This window comes from Carcharodon carcharias, chromosome 20 (assembly GCF_017639515.1).
Source record: "Carcharodon carcharias isolate sCarCar2 chromosome 20, sCarCar2.pri, whole genome shotgun sequence".
Lineage (NCBI taxonomy): Eukaryota > Metazoa > Chordata > Chondrichthyes > Lamniformes > Lamnidae > Carcharodon > Carcharodon carcharias.
In genome coordinates, this window is record NC_054486.1 from 12,095,021 (window position 1) to 12,119,374 (window position 24,354).

Genomic DNA, 24,354 nt, shown 5'->3' on the forward strand with positions numbered 1-24,354 from the left:
CAGCGCTCTCCGAAAACTGTTAAGAGGTGATCACACAGGCCAGGAAAGGAGCTAAGTACAGCTATGATAACCACATTTTTCTCTCTTTCATGCTGCAGGAGGACCACATCAGGATCACGGATCCTGGTGACCTAGCTGTATGCCTGATGGCCTACAGGGACTGTAGAAGATGGAGGAGAGAGAGAGTGAGGGACCTGGTTGCACAAAGGCAGGAGCAGCAACCTCATGAAGAAGGGGCAGAAGCTCCCGCACACGCTAACCAGGAGCGACAGCAAACTGTGGCTTGTTGGCGCCTAGTGACACCCAGGTCTATAGATGCCGCCTGCCATTCCTGCAGATGACTGAGAATCAGCATCGCCGATGACTGCGCATCTCTAGGAACCTGGTGGCTCACATCTGCCACTTACTGCAGGACTTGGCACCAAGGGGACATGGGGGGCATCCACTGCCAGTGGCTGTGAAAGTGACCGCAGTGCTCAATTTCTATGCCAGGGGCTCCTTTCAGGGCTCCACAGGTGACCTCTGTGGGATATCACAAGCCGCCACCCACAAATGTATCCATGAGATCACAGATGCCATTTTCTCCATGGCACACAACTTTGTGCATTTCACCCGGGACCAGGACAGCCAGGATGCAAGTGCCATTGGATTCGCCCTGATCTTGGGATTCCCACAGGTGCAGGGTGCGATTGGCTGCACTCATGTGGCGCTCAGGTCTCCATCGCTACATTTGGTGGACTTCATCAGCCGCAAGGGATTCCCCTCATTGAACATGCAGCTGATGTGCGACCACCAGAAATGCATGCTGCAGCTGTGCGCACCATTTCCAGGGAGTGTACACAGCACCTATATCCTGAGTCGCTCGCAGATCCCTGCAGTTTTTCAGGCTCCACAGAGGCTGCAGAGTTGGCTCCTTGGGGACAAGGCCATGGCTGATGACACCCGTGCGTCGGCCTCAGACTGCAGCAGAGTGATGCTATAACAAGGCTCATGCGGCAGCTTGCAACTTGATGGAGCAGACCATTGGTATGCTGAAGATGCGGTTCCAGTGCCTGGACCGGTCTGGTGGAGCCCTGCAACACAGTCCGCAGAGGATGTCACTCATCATCATCATCTACTGCGCCCTTTACAACCTGGAACTCCAATGGGGTGACAAGCTGGCTGAGGAGGAGATGGAGGAGCGGGAGGTCTCCTCGGATGTGGAGAACGCCAACGGAGATAAGGGTGAGGGGGTCCTCGGTGGTGACGATAATGGGGATGAGGCTCTCACACTGGCTAGACGAGGCAGGCACACTCGGGAGGCCCTCATAGCTGCCAGATTTGTGGAGGATGATGACGACATGCAGTGGGGCAACCCCACAGATCCTCATATTGCAGTTGTGAACGTTTGAATCCAGTCTCGCTTCTGGCAGTGCCAATACCCTCTGTGAGAATACTCCTGTCATGGAGATGCAGTGAAGGCACTAATAGTCACTCGATTGCAGGATGATGATGACAACATGCAGTGAGGACACTCCATAGATCTTCACACATCCTCTCAGAATGCCTGACTCCTGTCTGGCCCAGGGCAGCTCACTTGCGTTCCATAACAGGGCCATCTCAGAGACGCAGCCATGAAATTTTAGACACATCTGATGCTGTGTCCGCCTTCAGCATCTCAGCCCTTCAGGAGCTGGTTGCAGATGCTGGTGTGATGGGGGCCAGCCCCACCTTGAAGGTGATGAGAGCACACAGAGAGAACGGGAGAACTCTATGGTGCCTGCTCACTACATTCTGGCAGCAATGACCAGCACCATCGAGGTGCAGGCATCAGTAATGTTTCCTGGGAGTGTGAGACTGTACATCAATGCGGTCTGAAGGCTGCACAGAGCACAAGGAAGAGGCCCTAGACTGAGACACCTGCCTTTTATCTTGTGCAGCAAGGTTTCACATCTGAGTGACAAGAACACTGCTCATCAGAACAAGGAGCCATAGACAGGGAGACATTCTTAGGAGTTTATTGACAATAGCGAACAGTATGTACAGTGATCAACACGTGTGCCCAGGCTGTGTAACTACTTTTACCTAACTTTCCTAACTCTGCCGCTACATCTTGGTGCTTCCCGTACATCCACAGAAGTGGAGGCAGCCTCCTGATTGTGACAACTTTGACGGGTATCCTCTGGAGGGCCGAGACTTTGTGGGCCCCGGCCTTCTTTTGGGGTCCTGCTGTGTAGCAGTTGCACGCTCTTCGGCCTGCGAAGTTGGAGCTACGAAGGTCACAGGAAGAGGGGACTCGGATGGGCCAGTCACTCCAAGAATCACCTGGGTGGATGGCCCTGGAGTGTGCACCTGCTGATCCTCCTCCATATGGGTGACCGAGGGTCCCTGGCTGACTCCATGAGCGGAAGGAGTAGCTGGAGTGAGATTGAGCTGCCCAGCACCCCTCTCACCTACACACTGTTGGAGGCCAGCTATGGCATCAGCGATGGAGTTCAGCCCTCGCAGCAGTGCAGGGGTGATGTCCTGGACCAAGGTCTCCGTAGCGGCCGCCATCCTGCTAGTGTTGACCTCGGTGCATTGCAATGCCGGCACTATCACCTCAACCTGAAGACTGGCAGATTCCTCCATTGTGCCTTGCAACCTGAGGAGGGCAGCAGACATTCCTTCCTGATGTTCCCGAGCTTGCCTTTGCAGCTCCAGCAGCTGTGACATGGCCGAGTTCAGAGGCTCATCATCTGACTCAGGCTCAGCAACGTTCTGGCTTCCTGCAGTCCTCCAAGTCCATGCCGCCCCCTGCTGTGAATCAGAAAAGTGCGATGTGCTCATCAGATTGTGATCCTGAGGCTACTCTAAAGCTAGGTCCCACTGAGGTGTGTGTCTCTGCGCTGGTGGAGGGTGTGGGTGAGCGCTGTGATGGGACTTCAGGGAGGGTGCCTTCAGATTCCTCTTCAGAGATTTCTTGATTGGAGGCCCTGGGTTATGGACTCTGTTGGCTGTTTGTCGGATGTGCCTGCGAAAGCAAGGGGGATAATTGGTGCATGGCAGTGGCCTGTGAAACAGGACACATCACTCATGGCATGATTGTCTGATAGATGTTGCACTGCTGGGTCCTCACTTGGTACAGCAGCGCTGACTTCACCATCAGCACAGGACCAATGCAGGTCTACGCTGTCCAGCTGCATGGCTCTATTTTCGAATTCTGTCAGAGCTTTGATCTCTGGCATCCCTCCACCTGTCGGCGACCTTTCCCTCCTGTTGTGAGCCAGTTGTCCTGCATGGATAGAGATGGGGAGAGTGTCTCAGGACAGCTGCTGGACCAGATGATAAGTATGCCTGGCATGTGTGGGTAGTGAGTGGTCCCATGGATGGAATGAGGACAATGACGGTGTGTGTGAGAGAGTGACTGGTGATGTCCCTTGCACTGGCAGCGAGTGAGGGCCCTGTGGATGTGTGATGGGTTTGTGAGTGTGTGAGTTGGGAGTGATGAAAAGAGTGACTTACGCTGGTGGAACAGAGGAGATCATTCATTCTCTTGCGGCACTGGGTGGCTGTCCTCCTCTGCAGGGCATTTGCAGTGACCACTGCTGCCACTGCCTCCCGAGCTGGATTGGTGACTTTGCTGCCCATCCTGCGGCCGGAACTGAGGTAGAGCAACTCTCATTGGGCCTACACGGCATCCGGCAGTCGTTCGAGGGACCTGTCGTTGAAGTGGGGGGGGCTGCAATCTTGTGTCATTTGCTGGCCATGTCTCCCAGGCAGCGGTGATGAGCTGCCAGCAATGAGCGCTGGGCTGGCAGCTGCCTTTTAAACATGATGGCCGGTGTGATGCAACAGCGGAGCGATGGCGGGTGGACGAATGAGAGCCCATCCACCATGGAGGCAGTGTGTTTCGCAGGAGTAAATAAATAATTAGACGGGCTCAAGACGATACGCCGTGAAAACCCGTCATTTTCGTCGGCTGTTAGGGCTCCATTTTACCCACCACTACCGCACTTAGTGCAAATCTGGGAAAACTCCAGCCATCCAGTCGGGTTCATGGAGATGCTAAACCTATCCCTTGTGGAAGGTAAATTTAAAGAGTAAGTGGAAAACAGGTGAGGTGATTGTTGGAGTAATGGAAAAATTGCCCATTGCAGGAGTTCAATTTATTCCGGGTAATAAAATAGCTGGATCACAAATGTGGGTGATGCCTATGGCTGTTGAGCAGCCTGTACAGCTGTCTTCATCAGAAGTATTGCAGAGAGAGCATCCTGGGTTGTTTCCCAATTGTGTGATAATGAGATCACAGGCTCATAGGTTAAAACAAGTAAAACAGGAAGGACAGGGAGTTCAAAGGCAGGGAGAAGGTGTGGAAATCCAATTAGCTGACACTGTGTTTGATATCATTGTTCAGGAAGAAAGATTGGAAAACAATTCAGCTGAAGTGTTTAACTCAAGGCAGTTGGTGGAGTTACAGAAAATGGATTTGCAAATACAACATTTACATCAGACAGCTTACTCAGAAACAGAGGCAAAATTTATTCCAAGGGTAATATCTTAAAATGTATTAAGGGACTATCTTAATGAGAAAATGGAGGCCTATCATGTTTCGGCAAATGAAAGCTGGAGGGAGGTAATAATAAGCAAGCCAAGAACATAAACCTACGTCCAGCTGTTTGAGAGTCAAGAGCTAATTGCCTTATTGCGTACAGTTCTGGGTGCCACGCTTTAGGAAGGATGTGAACGCATCGGAGAGAGTGCAGAAGAGGTTTAAAAAATGGTTCCAGGGATGAGAAACTTCAGTTATGAAGATAGACGGGAGAAGTTGGGACTGGTACCGTTAGAGAGGAGAAGGCTAAGAGGAGATTTGATAGAGGTATTCAAAATTATGAGGGGGCTGGACAGAATGGATAGGGACAAACTGTTCCCGCTCGTAAAAGTATTGAGAACGAGAGGGCACAGGTTTAAAATGATTCACAAAAGTAGCAACTGCCATGTGAGAAAAAAACTTTTTCACACAGCAAGTAGCTCGGGTCTGGAATGCACTGCCTGAAAGTGTGGTGGAGGCAGGTTCAATTGGGGAAAAGACAGGAGATTCGCACTAAACCATAATGCTCCTTCGGAGAGTCTGTGCAGACAAGATGAGCTGAATGGCCTCCTTTTGCACCATAATGATTCTATGATCATCCATTAGATGAATGCATAATTTCAGGTGCTGGAAAAACATGACTTACTGGTCCAATGATTACTACTACTTTTTGGATCAATCTGAAGAAAAATAAGATGTGTAAAGGAGAAACAGAAACATTGCTCAATGGTTCTGCATTTTATTTTTCCATTGAATAAAAAAATGCTAATTCAGCAAACTAATAGAAAATAAACCTAGGGCAGAATTTTCTGTCTGCTGGGCGGGCGGGCCTGACCCAATCTCCGGCGGTGAGGAGCCAATCCCCACCGGAAAAGTGGGCCCTGCCGCCATTTTATGTGGGTGGGCCTTGACACCCGCCGGAAAGCGCTATGCATTTCCTGTGCAGGTGGTGGTGGTGGTGGGGGCGTGGGGGGGTGGGATTCCTCAAAAGCGAGAGTGCGCTCTTCCGCACATGCGCACATCTCCCTGAGGCTAAGTGCTGCCTCAGGGAGATCGCTGACAGTTTTACTGTCATCTGACAGTGTCACATGAGATGGGACATGTTCATAAATTGCACTAAAACTTTATTAAACTTTTTAAATCTCTACATGAAACCTCATCCCGCCGGTGGATGGGGTTTCATGTTTTCTCTATTGCCCGCCAGGGCTCCTGGCCTGTCCACCAACCTTAATGTTGGACGGGCAGGTCCTTTAATTGTTTAAATAATCCTGTCGATGGCCTCAATTGGCCATTGACAGGTCGGCGGGCCGACAGCTGATTTTGCTGCGCCCCCGCCTTCCTGAAAATTTAAATGGGGCGGGATGACGTCAGGGGTTCCGCCCTACATCATCCCGTGTCATTTTATGCGTCGGCAAGCGGGTCCTGCCCCCTGCTGGCCAACGGCAAAATTGAGCCCCTAGAGTGATTTTTTTTTTTAAAAATCATGTGGTTAGGTATGGTCTCTGTAATCAGTTCCTGGAGACAAAAATTTTATAATCTTACAACCTTATTACAAAATCTATCTAAAATGAATTTTGAAAGTAGCAGTTACTGATTATTTCAGTAAACAACAAGAGAGGGGAAAAAGAAGGATTTAATCAGTCCTCTACTGCCATCTGCTGTTAAGGATATAAGGCACAACATGTCTCTGAGACAACCATCGTTATCTAATCAATTCTGGATTCTACTTTCTACATAACGTTGGGTAAATCATAAAGATAATTTTACTTGATAACAAAAGTAGCTATGAAATTTTATTTATATTTGTTCACACAATGTGGACATTGCTGGCAAGGTCATTTTTATGTTATTGCTTTGTGGCACTGTTATTAGGCTGACATCTCAAACTGCTGTAGTGTGAATGATGGAGTTTCTATAATGATGGTAAGTGGGAAATTCCAGGACTTTGACCCAACAGTAATGAAGGAACAGTAATTTATATCCAAGTTAAGATAGTATAAAATGACAGAAAAAAGAATGACATTTATATAGTGCCTTTCAAAATGTCATGATGTTCCAAAGTGCTTTATAACCAACAAAGTCAGAAGTTCCAAGATCTTGACCCAGTGGCAATAAAGCAACAGCAATACAGTTCCAAGTCAGGATGGTATCTGGCTTGGAGGGGAACATGCAGGTGGTGGTGTCTGCATGCATCTGCTGCCCTTGTCCTTCTTGGTAATAGAGGTCGCAGTTTTGGAAGCTGCTGTTGAAGGAGCCTTGTTGATTTGCTGCAGAGCATTTTGTAGATGGTACACACTCTGCTGCCACCATGTGTCAGTGATGGAGGGTGCAAATATTTCAGGTAGTGGATGAGGTGCCGATCAAGTGGGCTGCTTTGTCCTGGATGGTGTCGAGGTTCTTGAGTGTTGTTGGAGCTGCACTCATCCAGGCAAGTGGAGAGTATTCCATCACACTCCTGACTTTTGCCTTGTAGGTGGTGAACAGCCCTTGAGTAGGAAGGAGGTGGCTCACTCAACTATTGAATTCCGAGCCTCTGGCCTGCTATTGTACCCAAATTATTTATTTGGCTGGTCAGTTAAGTTTCTGGTCAAAAGTAACCTCCAGAATGTTGATGGCAGATCAGGATACATGCTACAGGAGTGGGTAGTTTTAATGTTTTATACATGAGGAGAATAAAACCATGAGACGCAGCATTGTCTAGAACATTTTTGCTTCCATTCCATGCACTGTTCTTAATTTAAGGGAAAGAATTAATTGTAGCATTTAGCTTTTGAAGGGCATCTTAGCAACTCTTCTGCTGCTGTGATCATCAGATCAGATTTTGCTGTCAAAAACAACATCGGGGTTTAATGGTCCTCACTATTATTTACGTGTAAATGGTACAGCAGTTTGGGCAAGGAGCAGATACTTGGCTAAACTCAAAAATCCAAAAGTTGCTTTTTGAGTTGTGCCATTCCACCATTAGCTTTGCGAAAACAGCATCTCAATAAACGGCCTCATCACTGAAATGCATTGAATGATTTGGAGTTACTGTATTTGCTCAATAAATGTGACCTAAACTTGCCACAGAAAATTAAGCCAAGCCAGTTAATGTTCAAGTAGCATTTTAATGATGTGATTAGTATTAATTTCTGCCAATCAATCTCTCTGGCACGAAAAATTAACTATTCTAAGAGTGGAGTCTCATTCCTTCAGTTTTTTTTAATGATGTTAGAGATTTTACATAATTCAAAGTCATTTTTTTTAACTTTTCATTTCTGTCCCTCTTTCTGTACCTGATTTAGCACTGAATTCACCCATTCCAATCTGTATTTCCTTCTTAGTGCCTGTCACTGATAAATTCATTATCCTTCAATCTGATTGGTTAAGGAGAGTCACAGTTACCTGCTTGGTTCACCAGATTCCAGATACCTGGTTTACCTCACTGTGTGTTATCAGCTCACACCTTCAGTAATTTGACTCACAAATGTTTGAAAACTTAAACGTGCAAGGACAAGACTAACTAGTGACAAACACTGTTAGATGCTTTGCACCAGTGGACTTTGGTCATATTTCTTCATTGTTAAAGAGTAGCACAGAGTAGGTCATTCTTATTCAGAATAATGTTTTGCATGATTGCATGCTGTTTTAAGCCCTGGATCAATAAGACCTCAAAACAACTGTATTATAAAAAGAAAAACTTGCATTTACATGGTGCTTTTCATGACCACTGAACATCTCAAAATGCTTTGCAGCCAATGAATTGCTTTTGAAAGTGTAGTCAGTGTTGCAATAGGAAATGAGTCAGCCAACTGGTGCACGGCAAGATTCCACAACGTGATAGCGACCAGATAATCTGTTTTTTGTCATGTTGATTGAGGGATAAATATTGGCCAGGATACTGGGGATAACTCCCCTGCTCTTCTTCGAAATAGTGCCATAGGATCTTTTCCGGCCTGAGGGGCTGCACAGGGCTGCAGTTTAACATTTAATCTGAAAAATGGTGCATCCAACAGTGCAGCACTCCCTTGGTACTGCACTGCAGTGTCAGCCTTTTCTTTATGCTGAAGCTCTGGAGGGGGACTTGACCCTTGAACACTATGCTCCATTACTGGGGAGAGATATAATCTTGAAAAACAAGTCTTCTCAGGGATGTACATTTTAAAATGACCATCCTTTCTGAAAAAGTTATGGACTTTATCCTTTTAACATCAAAAACAATATATCTCTGACTTCAACTTGTGCAATTTTGATTTTCTACTCCAATGATGCAGTGACTGCTTGTACCTTAAAGTGCTGAATTACTCTGTTGAAGATAACGGTATTGCCAAAAAAACTTATACGCTTCTGAATCAACTACCTTCTGGATCAGAACCAAGAGTGCTACCAACTGAGAACGCCTGAGTTAAGCTTAGCAAAAGCGGAGTCTGGGGTGGGGGAGGCGGGTGGGTTGGCTGGAGAAAGCATGGCAGCAGGATGTACAGAGTGTGGGCAACAAGAAAGAAGGCATGGCAGCAGACTAGAAATACATCAGGGATAAACCAAAAACTGTGCTGAAACATAAGCATAATAATTGATGGAATGATAAGCACAGCAAAAAAAAAAATGCCTAGCCATTTATGATAACTTGAGATTGCTGATTTTTTACCCTTATTACAATTACTTTGTCAGCCAGGCAACATTTAGTTATGTTCACATTTGTTTTAGAAAACTGGAGTTGACGCTGAAAGAATCCCATATTATTAGGGGGTTTTGTACAATTGCTAAATTCTTACCTTGGTCTCTTTCATTGTTATCTCTTTCAAATTCCTCAGTAGGGAGTTGTGTGTGGAATATAGGTGTAACCATCAGATCGTCACCTGATGTATGCAAAACAAAAGGAAAGATCTTGTGATTATGTTCAGAGCTGAATATTTTAGAATATGAAGAGCAAAGTTAGGAATTATACAGTAATAACCTGGGCGGTTTCACTTTGTTACAGTTTGCTCTTTGTTTGTGCATCTTTGCTACAATGCAACCATGAGCCAAGAGATCAATCTTCATAAACTTTTCAACCACTGATCCATTCCAGGAAGATAGTGATTCAATGGACCTGCTTCAACCATGTTTGAACCACTATCAAGAATTCTAAAAATTTTGAAGAAAAGTAAATATTTACCATGTTCCCAAAAATTGTAACGTAATTATATGTTGCCAAAGAACAAATAACTAAACAAGGAGCATTAACACTGGCACAGACCTATTGAGCAAAACAGCTTGTTTCTGTAACATAAAATTCTGTGTAATTACATGTAAAATCTTTGCAAAAGGTGCTTGTATTTATACAAGTATTGTAGTGTCACTTCTGATTGGACTTCACCAATCATATTACATTAAGAAAATGCCGTGGCATACAGCTGCTCTGACATTCTCACCACCTATTCCACTTCATACCCTAATACAAACTATCACATAATCAACACACATTTTTGGCAAATGGGGGAAAAAAGTTAAAACTTATCCGTAAACTCCCACTTCTGAACTTCCAACTGCTCTGCTAATCGCCACACTCATGTAAAATCAATTACCTTGTTTCCTGCTAGTAGAAAAATCTACACCCATTCATGGCCCTGCATCCAATGGACAACTCCAGGTCAGCATCACAAGAGAGAATGCATGGACAACAGACCTGATATATGAACACTGGTATCTCTATTCCTTCCCACCCTCTATTTTTAGACTCTGATCATTCCAGCTCTCCCATTCACTCTCTTCCATTGCTCTCCACAGTGCCAGCTTGGACCACTCCCTGCCCTTTAATGACTCTCACTGTTCTGGTTCTAATGTCAGTTCTGTTTCCCTGGTAGAGATGGGCCAAGACTGAGGAAGGTGAGTCCAGATCCATCAGAAATCAGAGACTTCAGATTGAGTGAGGCCCGCTTCTAACCATCAAAGCTGCACGCATCTTGTCCTTCACAATTCTGGTCAGCAAAGTAATGCAATTAAGATATATGGAGATGGTCAGTTTCTCTGGAAAATTCAAATCAGGTAAAAAGTAAACTACAAAGATAAAGAAATAGCTTTGAGATCATTATAAACTGAATAAAAAGAGAAAAAGCTGGAAAACAAATCAGAAACTAGAAGAATTACCAGAACAAAAACACCATATAGTGTTGAAGGGACTTCATAATGAAATAAAAGCAAATTACTGTGAAAGCTGGAGATCTGAAATAAAAACAGAAAGGGCTGTAAAGCTCGGCAGGTCTGGCAGCATCTGTGGAGACAGAAACAGAATTAACGTTTCGAGTCCAATATATGACCCTTCTTCATTCCAGAAATGGTGAAGTGGCAATTGTAGGTTAGTCATTAAACTTTTCGCATCATGTTTATTCCTTTTATACTGCTCATTTGCAATTCCATTGATGCTACCTGAAAGTAACCAATGGCATAGAAGTCCTTTGCCATTGTGACATTTGCTACTCTGGCAGTGTCACAAGTAGAGGTGTGTTCCACCTCTTCGGCTTCCAAAGAAGTCATATTGGACGTGAAATGTTAACTCTGTTTCTCTCTCCACAGATGCTGCCAGACCTGCTGAGTTTTTCCAGCACTTTCTGTTTTGGCTTCATAATGAAGATGGTTGAAGAAAATGGAGCTGAATTATGAAGGAAGAGATTGGGAGGTCAAAAGAGACGGATTTTGAATGGTTTTTGGAAAACGTAGAAGGTATAAGAATGGATCTTTTTTTACTATTTTGGGGAATATTGCGGTATTCCGTAAAAAAAAAGGCTGGGTGTCTGTGTGATTTAGTTAAGCTGGGCAAGAGGTTGATAGGAGTCAGGTTGTCTGGGGTTCTGGAAATATGAAAACAATAAAGGTGTTAAGTTGAGGCACAAGTAAACAAGTTAGATATAACATTTGCATTTTTAGATAAGTTCGGAGGCTGTTTGAATATTAAAGGGGAGCCAGAGGTACCAAGGAAAATGTTTGTATCTTGCAGGAGTCTATAGGTAAATAGTAGTGGGGATATTGCATTTTTATTGGCCCAAAAGCAAAGATAAGATGGAAACATGAAAGATCTTATATTTGGAAAGGTTTGAATTTCAAAGGGGTGTGAGAACAATGGGACTGAGATGAAAGGGGAAAAGGGTATATTAGAGTTACTGTGGATAGCTTTTTTTAAGCTTTTAAGCTATTGAGCTAGAGAGATGGCTGTATAACTGTTAAGCTGGAGATGGCTGGAGATAGGTGGAGCCGTCTGAGCAGTTGGGAAGTCTTGGACTGCCGCAAGCAGTTTCATTCTGAAGTGGATTCCATACCATAAAGCGGAAGAAGGTAAAGGTCATGTGGTACACCTTTAGTGAAGCCACAGCAGTTTGCCTAATGTGATATTACTGGAACTTTCATATTTAAACATCTATAAGGGAGTGTTGCCTTACTTGTGGGTTTGACCAAGTAGAGAGTTCTGGGGGAACGTTATGTAAGATGAACTGTAATTGTGTAACTTTAATATTGTGTGCTAAGTTTTCTTTTCTTTCTTGTTAATAAAACTTTTACTTTTAATTTTTAAAAACGCAAAAGTGTTACTGGACCTCTTACTGCTGAGATTGGTACGCCGTCTTCTCATTCTGAGAATACAAAAAAAGGTTTTAGCGTGTAAGCCAAGTTTCCCTCTGGGATTTGATTTGCATAGCAACTAACACCAACTGTCGTCATAACAAAGGAGAAATGGGAAGTCCAAATTCCAAAGAATGGAGCCAAGGCTGCTGAAGGCTTTGCTGTCAATGATGGGAAGAAAGAAGGATCCAGAAAAGACCAGTTGCAGAGAACTACTGGGTGTAAAAAGGAATAGAAGGCTTAAGGAGCTTACAAAGAAAGTATAAGGGCAGGTCATGGAGACAGTTGAAGGTGAGGACATGAAATTTAATGCCCAAGGAGGTTTGTATCAAGCAAGGGCACATTAATAGGTAAGTATGGCTTAGTGTGAGACAAGATACAAGTAGCTGAATTTTAGGAAAATTTAGAGGTTATGGAGGGTAGAGAAAGGGAAGCTGGCAAAGAGGGTGATAACCAAGAGAGGAGGTAATAGAAGCCTGAATAAGAGTTTCAATGGTATAAGGCTGGAGGCAAGATATGTCCTGGAATTGGAAAAAAGAAGTCTTAACTGTGATGAACAGAATGTTGTGTTTGAAACTCAGCTCAGGGCCAAACATGAAACCAATGTTTCACATAGTCTGGCACAGCCTGGGCAAGTAACCAGGAAAGGGGATGGAGTTGGTGGCAACAGAATGCAGTTTATGGCTGAGGGTAATAATGATGCCTCAAGTCTTACTGAAGTTCAGTTTTAGGAAGTTGTGACACATTGTAACAGGCTGTCTGACAGCACAGGGATACTCATGGATTTGAACGTACAAATGGCCAGCATCCCAGGGGAGGACAAAGAAAACACTACAAAGATACTCTGTAACTCTCCTTGAAGTGGGGCAGCTTTGACATTAATGACTGTGAGGAGCTTGATACGAATCATTCAAAATGGTGACAACTTGTCCAGCAAACTGCATTATGCTTTGACTCCAAACACCTTAATGATGAGGCAGAATAGCGGCAGAGAAGGAAAGAAAAGGAAGCAAATCCTGCACTTCAGATCCCATTACCTCATGGGACCTCCTGCCCCATGTGCCCAAAGATTTGCAGGTCGCAAATTGGCCTGTTCAGTCACATGAAGACCCAGGGTAGATACTCGCAACCCTGAGAAAATGTCACCTTCAAATCAAGGGACAGTTGATGACACTTATGGGTACGAGAGCTGGTGAAAATGCAGTTCTGCATCATCAGAAGTTAATCCGAGGCACACAGGTGATATTATCTAGTGCCTGCTTTCAAATGAAGTCAAGAGGATCAAAAATAAATCCTTGGGGAGTCCAAATGTGACAGTGAAGGACAGAAAACAGAAATCCTTCATAGAATCATAAAGCCCAGAAGTAAGCCATTTGTTCCACTGTGCCTGTTCCGGCTCTCAGAAAGATTTACCAGCAAGTAGTAATTAGTAGTAGTTCTTTCCCCAGAGCTAGGCAAATTTTCATTTTCATATAGAGATTCAAATTCCTTTTGAACTTTACTATTGAATATGTGCCCATCACCCTTCCAGAAAATGCATTCCAGGTCTTAGCAACCCACTGAGTAAAAAAAAAATCTCATCACCCCTACTGCATTGCAATGGCCCTCCATACCCGCCACCACGCGCACCCCCCCCCCACCTCGCTACCCCCCCCCCACCCCCCAATCCCGCCTCCCCCCAACTTCTTAACTGTAAGGTAGAATTTGGCTTAATTATATATTTGTATTTAAAGGCTGATGTAAATGGATTTCACACAAGGGTTTGGCTAATGTGACGTCAATTTGTCATCAGGTGCCAAGTTGTTCCAAATATGAGAAAGCATCAAAGATTTGTCAAAGTGCGGGATTCCTGCTAACCTGCGCATTCAGGTCAAGGAACGCTTAGAGGTAGGAAGCGGAATGGTTAGAATATAATTCCACTGGTTTATTCACTTTATTTTGTACAATTAACCAGCATCAGGTTTTCCTCCCACTCACCGTTTCCAGCTGGTGTCAAAGCTAGAAATCTCTTTGTATTTTCAGCCACTTCAGGGCACTCCATCAATTCCTCACTCTGAAAAAAAACATAACTACTTCATTTTTCAACACACAGCTGCAGTTTTCCGATTTTTAACATTCAGTTTCACGGTTAAACATCACATTATGTGATTTAAAATGTAAATTAAGCATTCTCATTTATCAGCTTTATCAATAGTAGCTCTTGTTTCCTACAACAAAATTCCACCATTTTAAACAGGGCTTTCTGACCTTTAAGTATGACACCCATGATGTGGATCTCCCAAAGTCAGAGCCACCTTCCCCATATTATGATCTGGCGGCAAACCACAGGTTCTCAAAAAACATCTCAACAGCAAACGCCTTTCAAAGTTCAAACTGCTTCAAAGACAATATTAAGCTCTAATATCCTTTTTCAGTACAGGCATCATTGTTAAAATTGCATCAAAAGAATCACAAAGCTCGGCAACAATAAACTGCATTCGTGGTAGCAGGTCCCAAGCCACTTCACAGAGATGTCATTATATAAAATGAACGCTTAGCAAAAGGAAATATTTAGAAGGGTGACCAAAAAGTTGGTCAAAAAAGTGGGGTTTTAAACAGTAAAAACAGGAAACGCTGGAAATAATCAGCAGGCACCTGTGGGAAGAGAGACAGAGTTAACATTTCGGGTTGATGACCTTTCATCAGAATAGTGTCTGAGAGCGGGTGATGATGTTTCTTCTTCATCACTTTCTTCACACTTGGCTACCTCTTGTTGCTGGACCACTGCCTGGCCAGGCTGCAGCTCTTGGGTACCCAAAAGGAAAAAGGCCCCCATGCTAGAATGTGGTGAGGGAAGAACAGGAAAGCAAATGCTGCATGGTGACACCATCTACAGCCTGTAAATCAGAAAAGCGGGAATGTGGTATGTGAGAAAGAGTATTAAATATGAGTATACCATCATCTTCGATGGTTTCAGACTGAAGCCTTGCTCGGAGGTTGCAGTTGTAGCTGCAGCAGGTGGTAGATTTCAGTGGGTCATCCTGAAGCATAGAGGTCTCACACTTGTCCTAACTTCGATGAGTCAGCTGGCGGGCCTGGAAGAAGTTGGGAATTTGGCGTGGGAAGGATGCGGCCGCCTGAACAAGCTCCTAAATATGTGCAACGTGGGTTTGCCGCCAGATCATAATATGGGGAAGGTGGCTCTGACTTTGGGAGATCCACATCATGGGTGTCATACTTAAAGGTCAGAAAGCCCTGTTTAAAATCTGAAATTCTTCATGCAGTCTTTTTGAGGGAGGACTGCAATTGAACTGGCCAGCACTGTCAGATGTGTTTTGTAACAGGAAACATTTGAGGGTCCAGATGGAAGAAATCTCCACCTTTGTAAAAGTTCAGTCAGCATTATCAATGGATCCAGCTGTGTTTGGAGATGTCACAATCATGCCGCACATCACCTCATGATACAGTGAGAGCACGTTGCATGACTTCCTCCAGGCCATTCAAGAAGACAGAGAAGTTCCATTTCCAGCTGATGGCTGCAAAACGCTAACATGACCAAGGCGGCCTGAATGGAGGTCGCTACAGAGGTGAGCAGCCGAGAGCTTCAACCGAAGTATTGGGTCCGGTGACGATAAAGGATGAATGACCACCTCCGCACAGTCAACAAGTGGATGAAAGGTGGGTGGGAAAAGTAGGGACGCTGAAAGATTAAGGATTAGGACAAGCATTGAATTGTAAAATGTTTCCCCTCACCAGCTTCCATATTTGCAAAGGCTGTATGTATGTGCGTCACCGGAATCTGTATCTTCCTCTGCATCTTACCAAGATTTTCTGAGACCCTGCGAATTGGAAGGGCAAATGGGCAATCTGAAACCTCATGGGATCAGGGGGCAATCCAGCAGTAAGGGAATTTCCTCAGCATCACTGGAAACCTCATTTTTTTCTCCCCTTATGCATGCAAAAGGGCCCGCAACACCAAGGAACGATCCAAGACCAGAGGTGGAGATTCATCCGCTGATAGAGGCAGAAATGGAAGCCCTGGAGCTGACGGGGGACCAGCGCTGACGGCCCATATCTGACGCTGAGTTTAGATTGGCAGGCGTGGAGAGCGAAAAGGAATTGTATTTACCCATCATCTCTGGCTACCGTGGCAACCTGCTGCACCCATGAATGGCAATAGCCCTTAACATCATCACTCCAGTAATTGTTTTTATGCTTCATTTGCAGGGCTGACTGTCGCAGAGAGTCATGACCAGACCCCATGTGTTCCTCCTGACACCTTCTCGTTGTCTCTGAGGGTGCAGCATCACACCTGTTCCCTGCACCTAGCACCAGTGCAGATACACATACTTCAGTGGGGAGTCAATTGCATGCTGGCTTGGGTCACAATCTGTTGAGCACCGCACAGTCACACAGATGGAGATGAGAGACAGTGACAGGTGAGGCCACTGGCAGTCAGAGGACAGTTGAAGGGAAGCCCCTGCTGCACCCTCGGCTGATGAACGGACTCTGATGAGGGCCACTTTCAGCCTGCTGGAGTTGCAGAGGCAAACAGGTGAGAATTTGGCAGAGCTGCCTGGGGCATTCAGCAGGTATGCATGGGCAATGGAGGAGTCCATGGCATGACCTCTGCTATGTCCCAGGTAGGAGAGTGCATCACTTCTTCCATGGAGAGGTTGACGACCACCATGGAGAGGCAGACCCAGAAGATCACAATGTCAGCTCGACTCTGCAGACCATTGCTGACACCATGAGCTCAAGGCAGCAGTGAGCCAGCAAGAGGCTGTTGTTGTCCCTAGACACTCCTCCAGGTCCACCTCAGACAACAGGAAGCAGTGCAGTGCTATGCTGCATTGAGAGTATGGGGGAGGTGCAACCTGACACACTTGAGGATTCTTCTCAGGGGACTCCAAGTGTTTTCAGGAACTCCTCAGCCCCTCTGCTAGTGACCCAAACTCCTCCAGCGGCAGTGGCCACAGAGGACTCTTCCTGCACTGGTGCAGGAATGCATAATATGCCCTGGTCCATCTAGGCAAAGGGCTGCTAGAGGACGCCTACCACTGTCATCAAAGGCCATGGGGCAGAGATAGCACTGGTGTTTATATTATTGTGTTAAGGAAGAAGTACTAGTGTCACGTTAAAATGTTATTGTGTTTTATTCAGCATGTGCTTTTCTCACATGCAGGCCTATGATGTTTCCCTTTCAGAGATGTAAGATTTTTAATGTCATGTATTTAATGGGCTCGCTTGCAGATTGAGTTGCAGACCTCTGTGTGATGGCAGGGGAAGAGTGATGTGAATTCTTCAATGCCACATGTGCCATCCATGGAAAACGGGTGATGCTTTTGATTTTATATCGCTTCATGGTGACCAGATGATTGGAAATGAATCAGTATGAGGTGGTCTCTTACTTCCTACGCATTAACTTCAAGGCATGCACATTGACAGCTGTCTTGTGATGTGGATCCCCTTCCATTTCACTCTCTACTTCCTTGTCTTCCCCATCAGGTAAGGCTTCTGCCTCCTCTCTTCCTCTGAGCTAATGTTGTCACCCCTCTGCATGGTAATGTTATACCATGCACAGCACACAACAACTATCTCTAACATTTGTACTGCGTCATACTGGAACACACCCCCACAGTGATTGAGTCAGCAGAGGCGCACCTTCAGCAGACCGTTGGTTTGCTCTGTGGCGTTCCTTGTTGTGCCATGACTGGCAATGAAGCTCTCTTCTGCCTTACTGTGAGGCTTTCTGTCATCAGCCGTCTGAAAAGAAGGTAGCCCTTGTCACCCAGGATCCATCCCTTGATTTTTGGACTTGGCATAAACAAGTGCAGCGCCTGTCGAAGCACATAGACATTGTGGCTGCTGCTGGCATAGCGAGCACACACCTGCGTGACTTGCTTCTTGTGGTCACAGATCAACTGTACATTGGGGGAACAGAATTCCTTTCTGTTAATAAAAGCGGCAGCTGCTCAGATGGTGCCTTGATGGACACAGTCTATTACACCTTAAACATGCAAAAAAACAACAGTGGTTGCAGATCCCATTTCCCTCTCTGCCTGGCTGTCTTTGTCTGTCTGCAATACGATCGGCGCAGGCTTGGAGGGCCGAAGGGCCTGTTCCTGTGCTGTACTTTTCTTTGTTCTTTGTTCTTGAAATCTTATGAATTCTCCAGCCTTCTTGTACTCTGCATATGTCACCTCCTTGATACTGTAGTGAGTTGCTGCTTAGGAGGTGCTGCAGATATCACAAGAAGGAACTGGCTGCATAAAAAGTTAAGTGTTAATTTTTGGAACCAACACTTAAGGCTTAGTCACTTACTACTTAGGATTCTGTCTCTCAGAGTGTCAGGTTATCGGGTTTAAACACAGAGAAGAAATCTCCAAAGACAATGCAGCTCCCTGTGACTCACTCTCCTGCAAGTCAAAGAGCTCTCACATTGAGTCAGGTAAGCCACATTTAAGTCCCCAACATTCAGTGGCGAGTTATTGAAGATAGGGGAAACTGGTGTCAGTTTCATTTAATCAGAAAGGTGGCATTAAATCCCAGTGAATTACATTTAAATTGCGTGCAGGTGGTTGATTTTGAATATTTTATGAGTGTCCCACTGACAACAGGTGAAGTTACCCTCTTGCTGCTGACATAATCGGAAGCTATTTTCCTGCCGCCGGGGTTCTACGCCAGGCCTCCCACACAGTTCTCTAAGCCCACCCGCTATCTTTCCCACTTCAGCGGGCTCCACAAAATCCAGCCCATTATTCCTAGCTGAGGTTCAGGTAGGAGAATTGCTCTCCAAACACTCTGGTTAAACTCGGCCTCCTGATACGAGCTCATCTGCCACCCCCCTCACCACCCCTCTCATCCTCCCACTTATAGCAGCTTGTCCTGCTCTGTATCCCCTCTGCTCATTCTCCCTGTCATGCTGTTGTCCAAAGTGAATGTATTATAATATCCATGTCTGGGAGCATGTGGTTTGTGCAGAGTCCTTGAAATCAGGACTAAGCTCTTCAGCACCTACCACACCACTCCCTGTCAACTTTACATAGCTCTGGAAACCATCTTCTACAATTGCAGTACAAGCCAGTAGAAATCAGTGACTAACTTGAATGTAGTTGATCATCCCTTTAACCAATGCTGGTAGGAGTCCTCCATGCTGCTGAACACATGTTCAGATGTAGGAGGTTAAGAGAGGGTGTTAGCTGCCACATTGACCTCCAAAATGACACCACTGCCATCAAATCAGCATTACACGCTGGCTGATGGCATAATTGTAATACAATGGTACAAACTTCTTAAAAATAACCTACCACCCTCAACGCAAAATGGTGATATCCTAACTGTATCTCAAGGTTGAACAAATGAAGAAGAATTAAAGATTAGATAATTAGTACTATATATCCTGTCTTTTAATTGTACTTAGCAGCAGCAGTTAAAACTTCACAAGAAATTGTTTTCCTAAAACTTACTTTTTCTGCAACAGAGATTCCAGTGTTCATATTCCTGCTGCTTGCTTTCTTCTGAGTATCTTTCTCACTCTTTTCCTACCAAATGATCAGGACTTATTGCTTAGTAAAACAGTACTATATATTTTCATAATCTGTATTAAATGAACAAGCCTGGCATTACACTACACTTTAATATATCTATTATGTGGGAATGAGAGTACACAAGTACCTCAGTGTCTTTGGCAGTCTGTGGGATCAACATAGGATGATGCCGAGCATGGAGTGTAAACCACGTATTATGTAAAGGGGTTTGAGGCAAATGTATCTTCAGAGATAAGGAGGGTGATAGTATGTGTGAGCTACGATGGTCTGGAATATGTTAGCCTGGCCATTTGTGTTTTATGAGGAATGGGGCTGAATTCAAGAGGGCAACCTAACTATGGTAACTATGGAAGAGATTAAGAAGGGTTAAGTCATGTTGATAGGTCCACATCCATTAATCCGATATCACTTGCTTGTACCTTTGATTCACTATGATTTTTTAATAAAATGCATGGAATATAGTGATCAAAGGTAAAGATTGTATGCAAGTATGAATTAATCACTTTATAGTTACACTCATACAGGAGCCCTGAGTATGGTGTCTCAATAAAGACCTGATCCTGCCTTGTTACAACTGTATATGCATGTGTAATTTGCTGATAACAATACAAATTCGAACAAGAAAGCAGTCCAACATATCCCTATTTTAGTCTTCTATTGTCTTTGGGTTTTATCAGTTCCTTCACATAGTCTTGCTTTCTTATTTTTCTTCACTTTTTGTTCTTTGACTATTTTACCATCACTTGTTTCCTTAATTCCACATCATGGGCTAAACTTACATCATCGCCATTAGGTCAGTAAGCAGTTAGATCAAATTGTTCACCTGTGATAGAACCCATATGATTTTCGTTTCATAATGAAATGAAAATTAGGCAGGTTCTACAACAGATGGAGGATCCAATCTGCCAAACCACTGATTAGATGGTGAAAGTGACAATTTACCCCTATATATTTTATTGAATTGCGTTTCATTCTTATAGTGCGTTGCTTCTCATTACTATGTGAAACTCTGATACATTTTGTTGCTTAATTTCCAAGTTTGCATTTTGCTTTCATACCCTAATTCTTTCTTTTGCTTTCTTCAAGTTTTTCAAGTTAGTTCATTTCTTTCTACTTTTTACTTTTTTCAATTCAACTTCAGTTTTTTTTCCATTTACTTCAGTTTCATGCCAATTCTTTCAATTTTTTCCAAGCTTTTCTCATAATTTTCTTGTTTAATACATTTTTTCTATGCTTTAATTACACAATAAGGAAATGGGAATGAAAGTTATTGCCCAGGTTTAGATGTATCTTTTCCCAATCTATGTTGAAACATTCTTTTCTTTTATTTATCCAATACTTTCCTGCCCTCATTATCACCTCGCATCAACTGTCTCAAACTTACCAACCAAACAATTTCTCCTATTGAGGGAAATCACTCTAATTTTGTTTTAATTTCCATTTAAAAATCCAATTGTTATAACAATAGAGAGAACAGGCACACAAAACAACTGAGAGGTCAAATTTAGACAGAGGGAATAGAGATTAAAAGGAATAGTGATTGGTTCACTGGGAATATAGAGCAGTAATGGTAAAACTGAGAGAAAATAATTCACAGTCTACAATGTATAAAATTAAAACGAAGATATTACTATCTGGTAGTAAAATGTGAGGCTTAATTGTACAATCACAGATCCCATCTGGGAAACAACATTCAAAAGCAGCACAGATTAAAAAGATACAGCTGCACTATTACAGTCCCAATTCTCATTTTAAAACAATGATAGGCCTGGCTTTTGTGACTTCTGCTGAAATACCTGCAAGAACAATCTAACACCAAATATAAGAGCAACAATATCACAGGAATACCATCACTGTTAATTGTATAAACAAAGGTTAAGTGTATACAGATGGCAGACATTCATTAGACAATTACTTGCGCACATATAAAGAGACACCCAATGACACAGGGGGCTGAATTTAATGACAACTCCAGGAGCAGGCAGGGTGCATTAATAATGTGGGAGCCAAAATTTCAAAACTATGACAGCAGGTTCAGACAAAAAAATGCAGTCAGCAACATGGCAGTGACAGGTTAGGCCTTACACCATCCCGTGGCATGTTCCTACTTGTAATATACTTGCATATCATGAAAACGCATTATCTTAAAACTTTTTAAAATTAAGTCCTACCTTCAAGATTAAGTTGGCGGCCCACGGGAACTTTTTTAAAGTTGGCGTGCACCAGTCGGCTTTGTGTAATTGTGTCTGGGATGAGTAGCTGTCTTTGTTGATTTCTGCAGCACTAGGGAGGGGAGCAGGAGAATGACAGCTTGGATGAAGGGTCAGGACTAGCAAGGGTGAGGTAGGGGAGCTGGGGTATTTGGGCAGGGGCATGGAGAACCGAAAGGGGGCTTTAAGGGAGGACACTGGGTGGGGTCGGGGTGTGGAAATGTGCAATGGGGAGGGCCTGGTGCCTTGGGTGTGGATGGGAGGGTGGGGCAGTCAGTGAAGATAAACCAAATGGGGGACCTAAAGGGCAAAGTCAGCACTGTCCAAAGTTGGGTTCTGTAGGTCAAACTCAGGGTGCTGGCTGGCAGTGGGAATGTTCATTATCACAGTGGGGGGTTCAATTTGGTAGGGGTGGTCGGGGGGTGGAGCGCTGGAGGGGGGGTGAGGGCAAGTCCTGTCTGAGGTAGGAATATTCAAAGGAATTGTAGGTGGGTCACAGGATCTAATGGAGATTCTAAGGACATTGCGGGGAGGGTCAAGGATCAAAGGAGGATCCCAACTGGGGTGTTGTGAGGCTCAGAGTGGAGCAAGTCCACTTCCACAATGACAAGGTCCCATGGTGATGGGGAGAGGTTCAAGGGTTACAGAGGGAAGGTGCACAGTGATGTTGGGAGAGTCAGTGCTGACGGGAACAAAATCAAAGATAATAGTAGGAGGATAGAAGATTATGAAGTACACTTTGAGAGTGACTTGCACACTGTTACTGGCCATGTCCAAAAACTTACTTGTGACTGCCAGGAGCGCAGATCCAAGTGGGAGGAGGCCAGTGTGGGATGAGTAGAGTTTTGGGTACGAACAATGGGTGCAGTGGAAAATCTCACTATTCAGCAGCTGTACGGGTGAAACCCTGGAACACACAGATTCTATCACTGTCTGCCTTTTTCACATAGTTCACTTATTGGAATACCTATGGTTCTCATACACCCATCATTCCTATAACCATGGGAGCAGGTAGAGAGGATATGACAATGGAGGGCTCTCAACAACTGAGGCTGCAAGGCCAGCAGTAGACAGCACTAGAGGAGGAGGGTGTTCAGGAGACAGCCACCCAGGGAAGGCATCAGAGAAGATCATCAATGACACATCAGCTCATCTTCAGCACATGGACAAACTACCTCCAGGTGTCCAACATGTAATACAAGGGACACCTCAGGCTGCCCCGGGAATCAGTCACAAAAATTTGCTTGATCTTGCAGCAAGACCTGCAGCCATATGGACTTGGTGGCAACCCCGTGCCTGTGATCCTCAAAGTGACTGTGGCACTCAACCTTTTCACCACTGGCTGCTTCCAGGGCTCCACAGGCAACATGTGTGGCATTTTGCAGGCTGCAACACACAGGTGCATCAAAGAGGTGGCCAATGCCCTCTTCCATCATGCCAATGAGTTCATGAGGTTCACCACTGATGGTGACAGCCAGGCGGCCAAGGCAACGGGCTTCACATTTATTGTTGAATTCCCTAGAGTGCAAGGCACTTATATTGCCATTAGAACTCCATCGAAACAGCCAACGACATATGTGAACCACAAGGGATTCCATTCTCTAAAACGTCTAACTGGTCTGCGATCACAGGCAAAGAATCATGCAGGTCTGTGCTCATTTCCCAGGGGCTCTCAAACATTTTGTGGAACTCTCAGCTTCCTGAGTTTTTCAAGGCCCCTGCCCAGATTGACAGCTGTATCCTCCAATGGAAACCCGCCTATTCGTGCCTGCCGCCAGCCCTTTAAATTTTCATATGAACCTCATGGGCGCTGTCTCCCAACATGAAAGCGGAAGTGATGCCCACTTCTGGCCCCACTGGCAGGGTTGGTGCTATGGATTAAATTCCACCCCAGGGGTGGGTTGAAGAGTTAGGAGTTATACATTTGCAATGTTTCCCTTTGTGAATAAATCTAAAACTGAGTACAGATTGACTTCTTATAGCAACAGTAGGTGCCTTGCGGTATACTACTGGATGTTTTATAGATTAAGAATGTAATGGGGCTATGGCCTGGAAAAGGGTGTTTATTTGTGAGTCTAGCTAAGTAGAAATCTGTTGGGAAATGTTATAAGACTAAACTTAACTGCGTAACTATAATCTTACGTGTTTAAGTTTTCATTTAATATTTAAAATCTCCAAAAGCGGTTTGGAATGTTTACTTCTGGCTCCAATACACGTACCTTCTCATAATAAAATACAAATTGTAAATCGTTGTGATAACTTGGCCAAGTTTCCCTTTGGGATTTGGTCAGCCCAGCAAATACCACCTGCCATATCATAACAGTAAGAATTACCATGGCAGAACAGACAGAAATAATTGCTTTTCATTTGTAACAGCAACCTTTTGAGGGCATCAGCTTAACAAAAGAAAACTACATAATTTGTAAAATTATTCCAGTCAAAACTTAAATTGCATTAGGACGTTGCACCCGTTGTTTAATACATGGCATTAAGT

At 44.5% G+C, this 24,354-nt stretch overlaps 1 protein-coding gene across 1 annotated transcript in view; it reads right to left on the minus strand.

Annotated features, from left to right (window-relative positions):
* The window catches only part of fsip1 (fibrous sheath interacting protein 1), a 65,656-nt gene that overhangs the window by 24,531 nt on the left and 16,771 nt on the right, over positions 1-24,354 (minus strand). The window contains exons 6-7 of the mRNA XM_041215121.1: positions 14,099-14,174; positions 9,304-9,387 (exon numbers count right to left, since the gene is read on the minus strand). Coding sequence (XP_041071055.1) covers positions 9,304-9,387; positions 14,099-14,174 — 160 coding nt within the window. The remainder of the gene's footprint in view (positions 1-9,303; positions 9,388-14,098; positions 14,175-24,354) is intronic.